The sequence below is a fragment of the Strongylocentrotus purpuratus genome, unplaced genomic scaffold (genome assembly GCF_000002235.5).
Source record: "Strongylocentrotus purpuratus isolate Spur 01 unplaced genomic scaffold, Spur_5.0 spur5_scaffold_2, whole genome shotgun sequence".
NCBI lineage: Eukaryota > Metazoa > Echinodermata > Echinoidea > Camarodonta > Strongylocentrotidae > Strongylocentrotus > Strongylocentrotus purpuratus.
In genome coordinates, this window is record NW_022145605.1 from 22,526,658 (window position 1) to 22,537,966 (window position 11,309).

General features: G+C 36.3%; 1 protein-coding gene across 1 annotated transcript; it reads left to right on the plus strand.

The window, feature by feature from the left end:
• Window positions 1–1,271: 1,271 nt before the first annotated feature.
• LOC115926424 (deleted in malignant brain tumors 1 protein-like) lies at window positions 1,272–9,052 on the plus strand. Its single transcript, XM_030991125.1, has 6 exons — window positions 1,272–1,353; window positions 4,567–4,875; window positions 6,096–6,404; window positions 6,494–6,802; window positions 7,076–7,447; window positions 8,725–9,052. Exons 1-6 carry the CDS (start codon window positions 1,272–1,274, stop codon window positions 8,988–8,990), a joined length of 1,647 nt encoding a protein of 548 aa, XP_030846985.1. The 3' UTR covers window positions 8,991–9,052.
• Window positions 9,053–11,309: the final 2,257 nt, after the last annotated feature.

Genomic DNA, 11,309 nt, shown 5'->3' on the forward strand with positions numbered 1-11,309 from the left:
TGACCCCAAATAGCCGTCATGTTAAACGTGTCCGTTAATATTGTTATACATTGTGTCAAAAGTATTCCATTTAAATACATGTACTTGAATGCATATAATCACACAATGGTAGTCTTGTGCATCATATCAAAGGCTTATATCACACTACATTATGTTGAAGTATAATTCTAACACTTGCATGGTTATATCCATTGCTGGCATTAATGGGTTGTGACTTTTTTTTCAAAACATTGTTGCTTCGTGAAGCGCGTATGGATACGTTTTATCAAACAATTTTGATAGCACCACACGTCTGCTTTATGGGAGGGGTTCGGGCCTTGCATTCAAGGGATGGACTGAGGTCCCTTTCTCCGACAATAGGGACTTTTAGATTTGCGTGGACTGATACGTGTGACATCCATTCAAGGCAGTGCATTAAAAGGACGTCGATCGCAACAATCCACAATGGTCGTTGTGCAAATCTAAAAGTCCCTAATGAATCAAACAGCCATCGAGTCAAAGATGGGGTTATAGCAGGAAAACTGTATCAAATCCTTCCCAGCCTCCTTTACCAGTCTGCCACCGATGTAATCTAGAGACATTTTTAACCGATGACATTAAATCAATCAGAGCACATTGAAAAAACTTTTTAATTTACGCCCTAAAACAGTGTTTTCATATTAAGAATTGATTAGGATTTACATCTTCACTCTGTATCCACTAGGTCTCCAATGTCATAAAAGCAAAGTCAGTGAGTTTGCTAGCATACTGCCCCGTCTCACACCCACCCACATACATTACCTGAAGAGAGATTTACGCCCTTTCACATGTTTAAGGAACTTTAACGATCGTCATCCTTCTTATAGTGATTTCAATGAGACACAGAGAGAGAGAGAGAGAGAGGGAAAAAATAAAGAGAATTCTAGTTGAGACAACATATATAATATAAGTTTTGTAAAGATATATCAATATTTAAACTAAAAAGAATGTATTGTATATATTCCATTGTGAAAGACTAGGCTCACGTTCAATTTCTTATTTTGCACGACACCACGTACTGTGAGGTTGCTATTGTGACGTAGCGCAATGAACCTTGGGTATTGTGTGTATGATTTGTTTTATTTTATGTTACCATTGTGACGTTGTGTCTTGAATTCAAGAAATATTCAGCATTGTGCGGGGGATACCACTGTGGCGCACCGCAATATAACAGACAGTTCGTGTATACTACATTTATGGTTGTTGTGTGAGTGATTATAGAGCCGTCTTGTACTTACGTTTACTGTTTCAAAATGGCGCCCGGTGGATGTATACGATGCTCGTTTTGGTGGCGACTTATTTTAGTTCTTTTCTGGTTGAATAGTGTCTACAGTCGTAAGTAATATATTATCACATTTCATATCTTACATATGCAAATATATTTTGCTATGCTATCGTGCAAAATATGATTATATCTGTATTGTTTCGTTGGAATTTACTTTCCCGTAGTCTGTCATCTGGCCATGTTAAGTGCTGTTGAAATATACCACTTTATAAGTAAACAAGTATACCACTCATTTCGCCACTCATGTTTACAATTCGATATACACCCGTAGTACAGTTAATTTCAAAGATTCGTTTTTAAATCAAATAGAACCACTGTGATCTTAAGTCTTTATACATAATATAAAGGTAGAACAATAGTTATGGCCTAATGCATTACAAAAACGTAGAGGAGATATACCAGTGGTGTCGAATTGTATCACGCATAAGCCTCGTGTCGTAAAGTAGCCTATATTCGGAGTGCACGATAATGTCTTGCAATATTATTATTAGCTTGAAATTATATGACGATAGTCAAATTATATTTTGCTGTAAATATGAATTTTATTTCATGCAGGCACTTCCACGAACTTAAAGTTATTGTGAAAAACATTTAGTCCCAATAATATGTACGTATGCATTTGCATTATTGATAATTTATAACAGGGTGGTGTTTATTATCAGGCGGAAGAATATAGCAAACAAATCCTATTTCGATATCATCATATCAAAATATCATTCCACTCTGAATCCAGTGCTGTAAGCTCTCAACGCCCCCTCGTGTGTTCTCTTGTATCTTTATTTGCTTAAATTAAAACATAAAACTGGTACTATCCAATCATCATAAACAGCAAAGACTGAGTAAAACATTGGATTTAGACTAGATGAGACAACATTCCTGCAGGTTTAAGCTTTTAAACAGGAAAAGATAGGAGTTAAACGTTCAATTTATTCCAAGTAATAATTATCCACAAGTTAAAGATATTGTGTCTCTTTTGCAGCCAACATTAAACTATGTATAGTTTGCAGGAATTATGAATATGTCATTTATGTCCTATCTGTGAAATTTAAACATTAGCCGTGCCCTAGTATTCAAATTATGCAAGGAAACCCGTTTACTTTCTAGACTTCCCTGTCAGACACTATTAAGTGACTGACTCTAATTTGTATTCGGTAATAACATACATAAAATGAGCTGTACCAGGTACATGAGCATTTGTCTACATCGATTAAACCCACTACTTGTAATGGCCAAAATTAAACTGATTGAATATTTGTGCACACAAAACGTACAAGGGTCTGAAAATAAGACTATTACTTAGGTAATTGCAATTACTTATGTCGATTCGACAACTAATGCTTGTTATTTTCCCACAACAAAAAAAACATTTAAAGCCCTTTCGTCTGAAGGGAAGTTCTAAATAAGTATTTTTTGTCAAATGCCGTTGAAATTTAACCTTTTCATTTTTTGACCTGCAAATGGGACAGAGTACCTTAAACAGACATATAAATAGTATTACATACAATTGGTGAAGCAATAGATTAAAGGACCTAACAAGGCAATAAATTAAAAACAAATGGACTGGTTATAAATTATCGATACGACCTTTAGGGGAAAGAATTCAAGTTAAGAACTATTTCTCAGAAATGCAGGGATCAAAGTTGTTTCATAGGCGTATAGGGCAACGGGTTGAACTAATTCGAAGCCACGCAGCCTGTTTTCGGGATTTGAGAATGCGAAAGGAAGAAGCTGATGTACATTAAAGTATATCGTTTTCAACTACTTTCATGTTATTTGCTGTTCTTCTATCACCCCCCCCCCCTTGTATGCACGTTGTTTCTGTGTTTATTCGTTTTGTCAGTATATCGGGCAGTTTGCCTTATGTAGGTAAAACACGCCCCTTCTTCCTCCTTTTCCGACAGTCTTGGATCGGCCCCTTTAATTAAACAAAATAGTGCGGTGATGCATCTTAACGAATCCGATTCTCTGAAATTTAGAATTTAGTCGATAATCTCTTTGGCCATGTCATTGATTGGTTTTTTTTTCTCCACTTTGCTATTTTTTTTTTAAATTGCAGTCAAACTTGGAATGTTATTTGAAATAACACGAACGCAACTGCTTTCGAAAAATCAACTAAGGGCAATTTTAACCCGTTGACTACTGCATTATCTAATTCCCATAGACTTAACACAGAGACCACCAGGTTCCAGTAAGCAATGGGTTAATAGCCCTCTCCGTGACCTATTGAAATGTGTGAACATGACACTACCCTACTATTGTAATTGCCCTCGAGTTGATTTTGGTTTTATCGTATTAAATACAAACACTGTGATTGATATTCATATCAGGTATTTTAAAAAACAAGGACAGAGGTACTTGGTTTAATAAGCATATGTTTCGGGCCTTTCCAGAAAACAAATTTAGCTGTTGGCGGTAGCACATAGCTTAACTAACTAAATGTATGATTGTAGTCAATGCGTTAATCACTTTACCTGGTCAGTTTTAAATGGGTGGTCTGGAAAAAATAGATTCTAGAAACAATTGCTCGGTCTTCATATTGATTGTAAATTATCATGGAGTGTCCACACCGATTTCTTATGTACATTATTTTCAAAAAATGTAGATCTTATCAAAATACTTACATATTATTTCCCTTTATGTTTATGAACCTTATTTTCTATTTGATTGCTGCCATACTTAACGTATAGATCATTAGCGTGGGGAATTTTTTTTCTAAAACGAAAATTGAATCCATTTTGAAGATACAAAAAAAAGCCATGAGCACAATAAAACTCTGAACATTTTCATGCACATACAAAATATATATTCCATACAAATTTTTGAAAATATCAGACTTCTTTTTATATTGTAATATTCATATATCAACTAAATAAAGGCGATCGGCGATTTTCTTCTTAATTCCTATATTTGTAATAAGTAGGGAAATTCATTCCAATTCTTCCAGACAAAAATCTGTTTTCATCTCTTCCTTACTATAACCTATATAGGTCCCTCATTTTTGTAATAGATAGGACATACAATATAACATAGCCTACGTCTATGAAGCATGACAGGGGCACGTTAACACACAATGCAGGCTTCAGTAATCCGCCTTGGTTAGATTCGAACCCACCTTGGTATGACAGGCAACTCTAACCCAACTCGCCTCCTCAATTTTATCCAGGCATGCGTGCAAAACATAGCTTTTCAACCAGATATGACATACGTACCTCTCACTCGGTTATTTTCTATGATATTTCCCTGCTCTTTATTTCATGTTGCAGAGGCAACCGATAGTGTACGACTTGTGAATGGTACATCGCCCAGTGAAGGAAGGGTAGAGATTTGGTACAACGGCCAATGGAACACCATCTGTGATGATTACTGGTATCTAGAAGAAGCACAGGTTGTTTGTCGTCAGCTCGGCTATGACACTTCTAATGTAAGACCAAGGAGTCTAGCCTACTATGGTCAAGGGTCAGGATCGATTCTACAAGTCCAGTGTTCTGGGTCGGAGTATACCTTGGAGTCCTGTGATCTGTATTCAGGGGATTTCGTCTGTGGCCATCGTGAGGATGCAGGAGTAATATGTGGTAAGCTTATACTTCCTTTTCGCATAACGAGCAATTAGTACACTTAGCCAACAAAAAAGGACACTCTTTATTTTTTCTAAATTTTTAATTAAACCCTCAAAAAGATATGTAATTGACAAATTCATACTTAACCAGCATAAATAACGATCAATTTTGCTAACTTCCACGCTTGAGTGGGCACCATCATTTTACAGTACCAAGATCTGATTAAGAACATTGCAAAATTAGAGTGAGTAGACATTAAATTAGTGATGAACATGTGTGTCTGTAATATTGTTTAACAAACGAAACAAAGAATGAAAAACATAGAGAAGGATGAGCTCTGGATGTTATCTGTTATGATGGATAATTTGAAGTCATCTGTGTTATCTTTGTTATTACTCTAAAAGGGGGGGGGGGAATCTCAGAAGTGGCATGGGGAAGGGGTATTGTTTAATTGGGGGAGGCATCAGTAACACGATCGCAATTATTTCTGAAAAATTTTAACTCAATGGCACTTCCAATACCCTATGATATGTCCCATAGAATTGATGCTCAGATTACGTCATACGTCATTCTCATGATCACACATTTTAATAGATGACGCATAAGGCTATTGAAGTAGTTCTTATCGTGCTCAATCTATAATGAAATTCAAATATGACCGTGAAGGTAGGTGAGGGCGTTCTGGAAAGCGAGCAACCGCCCCAGCCCACGAGATTAACAACGTCTCGCCGGCCTTCTGACATTAAACCTCTGCACATTTTCATGCACACACATATTTTATATTCAATACAACTTTTGAAAATAACAGACTTCTTTTTACATTGGACTATTCATATATCCACTGAATAAAGGCGATCGGCAACTCTTTTAATTCCTATATTTGTAATAAGTAGCGAAATTCATTCTTACTCTTCCAGGTAAATATTTATCTCTTCCGTACTATAACCGATACAGGTCCCTCATTTTATTTAATAGATTGGACATTTTAAAAAATAACACAGCCTACGTCTATGAAACATGAGAGGGGCACGTTAAACACACAAGGCAAGCTTCAGTAATCCGCCTTGGTTAGATTCGAACCCACTTTGGTTTGACAGGCAAATGAGCCAACTCGCCTCCTAGATTTTATCTTCGCATGCGTGCAAAACATATAGCTTTTTAACCAGATATGACATACGTACCTTTCATTCAGTTACTTTCTATGATATTTCCCTGCTCTTTATTTCATGTTGCAGAGGCACCCGTTAGTGTACGACTTGTGAATGGTCCATCGCCCAATGAAGGAAGAGTAGAGATTTTGTACAATGACCAATGGAACACCATCTGTGATGATAAATGGAATAATGGTGAAGCAGAGGTTGTTTGTCGTCAGCTTGGCTATGGCACTGATAATGTAACACCAAGGAGTTTAGCCTACTATGGTGAAGGATCCGGACCGATTCAACGAGTCGAGTGCTATGGTTGGGAGGATAGCTGGGAATCCTGTACTGTGTCTTCAGGGAATTCCTCATGTGGCCATTATGAGGATGCAGGAGTAAGATGCGGTAAGCTGAATTTCAACCAGATATGACATACGTATCTTTCATTCAGTTACTTTCTATGATATTTCCCTGCTCTTTATTTCATGTTGCAGAGGCACCCATTAGTGTACGACTTGTGAATGGTCCATCGCCCAATGAAGGAAGAGTAGAGATTTTGTACAATGACAAATGGAACACCATCTGTGATGATAAATGGAATTATGGTGAAGCAGAGGTTGTTTGTCGTCAGCTTGGCTATGGCACTGATAATGTAACACCAAGGAGTTTAGCCTACTATGGTGAAGGATCCGGACCGATTCAACGAGTCGAGTGCTGGGGTTGGGAGGATAGCTGGGAATCCTGTACTGTGTCTTCAGGGAATTCCTCATGTGGCCATTATGAGGATGCAGGAGTAAGATGCGGTAAGCTGAATTATACTGACTGTTCGCAGGTCGTACTTAAACAACGATATTTCACCATTATTTGCATAGTTTTATTCATATATGCATACATCTAAGTAGTTTGTGTTTTTTTGGTTAGCGGTTAAAAAATAAACTTTTTATGAAATAGAATTATAATTGAATTAACCTCTGCAAGCATAAAAAGCTTATCGTTTTTAACCAGCTATGAAACTTAGCACATCTAATTGAACTATTTCTCTCCAACATTTCCCTCTTTTCCACTTAATGTTGTAGGGACCGACGTTTCCACAACCTTAGATCCATTTCAATGGCCAGCGACAACCACAGACTATTACGGTGGAATCTATAACGTACAGCTCGTAAACGGTCCATCACCCAGTGAAGGAAGAGTAGAGATCTGGTACAATGGCCAATGGAACACTATCTGTGATGACAACTGGAATCTTGAAGAAGCACAGGTTGTTTGTCGTCACCTTGGCTATAGCACGGATAAAGTCGTAGCATGGAGTTCGGCCTTCTATGGACAAGGTTCAGGACCGATTCAACATATCCAGTGTTCTGGTTGGGAGTCTAACTTGGGTTCCTGTTCTCTGACTTCAGGGGATTCCATATGTGGCCATAATGAGGATGCAGGAGTAACATGCGGTAAGCTTTATATAGATATTCCTTTTGTCTGCCTTGCCTTAGGTAAAATATATCAAAGTTACCATCTATAGGCCAGAGGTGTAACAAGGATTGGGTATTCACATCAAATAAGAAAGAGAGATATTCTGATCGGATATCATCCTCGTTATCTCTATAAATCACAATGAAAGGAATTAATGTTCTCAAAAAGAGGCGGAGCGGGGTCCGGTCATTGAGGCCAGTTGCACTAGTGTTATGGGGTCATGGAGCAAGGGGACACTGGTCCAACTTGGTGAATAAAGGTCAAAAAAGCAAGACCGTCAAGTATTGTGAGGATGAGGAAAGGGTGTACTTATATTATTTTACCTCTCCCTCAATTTCTTTTTTTTTTTTGGCTGGCTTTTTTCCTATTTGATCGGAGGCATGCTCCTTTGCAGCTAGGTGCACCATTGGGTCTCACCGTTAACCACATCTTCTGATGAATCTTTTTTTTTTCCCTTTTTATCAGAGAATAAAGCGTGCACGCACTGATGTAGACTGTTAAATGACAAAATTATATTTTGACGAAAAGTTTAGAGCTGATCATGAGTTCTTCTTTTCTTATTTACTGAAATTATTCTAGCAACGTTCATGTTACTTGGAACTGGCTGTTTGCATGTATATACGTGTTTATATTGTACTTTATTTTTCTGTCTTGATGTCTTGTATTGCCTGTTATTTTTTTTGTAAGGTTTTTCCTTTTTATCAGACTGCAAAACAAATCAGTCAACTTGACTTTTTAACAAGTATCATTTAAATATTTGTTTACTCGGGTAACTGTCTTTTGGGGTCGATGTATATGTTCATGTGCGTTGTTTGTGCATAATTTACTACGTCGATCTTGATAATGAAATTCTTTATTGCCCTTTGTATGACATCGTACAATTGTTAGAATAAAAAACAACCTCGTCATCTGTCCTCAATTCACAAATTTAATCACAGAGCAAATGAGGCGTAAGGGTTGTGCATTGTATCATTCATGATACTGCTTATTCAATTCATAGTGGATGTGTGTCCTAGTATAGTAATTCATTCACTTAACTCTCATTCCAAGAATTGATCCTTCAAATTCCAGCCCGTCACTTTAATAGGTTCTCTGGCAAGACACTAATCCACTTATGCCGCTATCCACCCAGTTGTAGATGGATACCTGGCAACATACTGGGGTAATAATAACTGCATGGCCTGCAGGAAGAGCAGTAATCTTTTGGCTCCCTTCGGTAAATTAGACCCAATTATTATTTTCATTATTATCATAGGTTACACAAACACCGGCATCACAAACAGAACAACAACATATAGAACATCTCCTCGGGTAATCGGATCAATGTCATTCGTCGGAGTATCCTTGTTTCTCCTAACCATCATCGCTACAGTTGCCGTTGTGCACGTGTGCAATCAACAGAAGGCTTCTCCTTCAGCAGCTATGGGAGTTCAGTTATCTTCTCTTACCACTAACTCTGCACCTCAACCAGCATCAACCACACCCCTGCCTGCACCCGTCTGTGTCGATGTACCTGTTTAGATGGTGGACAGAAACCCACGTTTGCTTATTAGAAGATTCCACCTGCCATTCTAAAAGGTGTGCCTCACAAAAAAAAATTCAGTTTCTTCTTGTGATTGCTCTCAGTTGTATATACATTCAAAATAATCCAGTATGTTATTGTAAATGATTACTGCTATCGTTCCATGGTTTCATTAGAATTTGGTTAGATGTGTTTAGAATATTTGGATACGGTCTGACAACTTAAATAATAATTGTAATGCCACAAAATATATATATTCAGTTGAATACGCATGTAGTATGTCGCATTAATATTTGTTTAGATGGTAAATGGTTAAATAAATGTTTATTTAGAGTATATATTGTAAATAAATCTGCTGAGCTTCTCATTTATATCTTACTTTTATTCTAGAATACCATCTATTAAAGGATGTTTTACATTTCAGAAAAATTGATATATCTCGCGCAAATATTATATATTCAAATCATGCGTAGCTATATAGCCCGTTATACGATATATCTTTCAAACGGTGTTCAATAATGGATTAATAATTGTGCCTTATTGCCCAATCAGTTATTCAAATCACATGCGCGATCTTCCGCAGAGTAGATTTATATAATGTCTATCCATTCAATGATATAGAATTCATACAAATGCATGTTTTTCATAGTAACTCGATGTAATCTTCACAAATGTTAGTCGTTTTATGAATTAATCTTATTTCTACAAACACGTTATGATTGTTATACCTTGTGAGTCCAACAATTGGTTTACACTCAGAAAATTGTCATTTGTTTTAAAAGCCAGCTACGAACGAAAGGTTATTATACATGTTTTGAAAGAGTGTTATATCCCAATTCAACTTGTATTATTTTTGTGTGGTATTTGTTCACGCTTGGATGAATAGGAGGCATTGTTTTCGAGAGTGCCAAAATCGACTTGCGCAAAAGTAATAAAGTGAGAGAAAAGAATTTAATCTATCAAATGAGATGCATTGAAAGGACTTTAAATAATTGGGGATAATAATTCATTGGGAAATGTGGCCGTATAACTATCATTAAAACATTTTTCCTTCAATTTAGACATTAGCAAAGCCATATACTACATATATATATGACTATTCATTTCATGCGACTTATCCATGTTTTATGGTCGGGGGAATTTCCTAGACGTTCGAATTTCATTTTTAATAAGGAAATCATTTTTACTACAATTTATGTTGTGGTAAAGTTATTGCACCTAGTTAAGAATTGTCATTGTTTTTTGTATCACGTTTTGAACTATTCGCAAATAATAAAGTCAATTCCCATTGCTGTACATAATTAATGTTATCCTATTAATAAATAGTGTATTTTGGGATTATTACCTGTTACATTATCTTATTGCATATTTTGGTATCGCCTTACTCGATATATACCGGCTTTCAATAAAAGTAGTATCATCTCTCATGTGTCTTTTGTTTAATGTTCAGTATTCTTCCATGAAATCAAAATATAATTGTGGTGTCTAATACTCATTACACCTGTATCAGAAAGCGATGAATATCAATTATATACAGTAGAAACTCAGTATAACGAGGTCCTTGGGACCATCAAAATGACCTTGTTATAGCAGGAATCTCGTTATATCAGATTAAGAAACAAAAGAATTTAAAGAAATGGGACCGGAATATTTATTACCTTGTTATGTTAGGAATATTGTCATATCAGATCTCTTTATACTGAATTTCCACTGTAGATTTATTTACTATTTTATCTTGAAGAAAGGGCATAATTAAAAATATATAACAACCGTTTCTGCGAGAGAAAACAATTCTTCAAAACCGAATTTTCTGTTGAAAGATTGTTGTAAAAGCATGTAAACATGTAAAAGCATGACATAAGGCAGAACATGTCTGAAAATATTGGGGTTTTTTCTTCCTCCTTTCGATTTTCATTTGTTTTTATATTACAAGAGGGATACTTTTCATCACCAGAGTGATTTCCTTTCTTGGGGTAGTATGCCCTCAGCCATCCCCTGTAAAGTGTATCAGCCTATACTTTGGCATTGATCCATATTACTCTGACTTGGAGTTATCGCCCTTGTGACCCTAAATAGACGTCATGTTAAACGTGTCCGTTAATATTGTTGTTCATTGTGTCAAAAGTATACCATTTAAATACATGCACTTGAATGCATATAATCACACAATGGTAGTATTGTGCATCATTTTAAAAGCTTCTTTCCCATTGCATTATGTTGAAATAAAATTATAACACGTGCATGATTATATCCATTACTGGCATTAATGGGTTGTGACTTTTTATCTTCAAAACATTGTTGCTTCGTGAAGCGCGTAT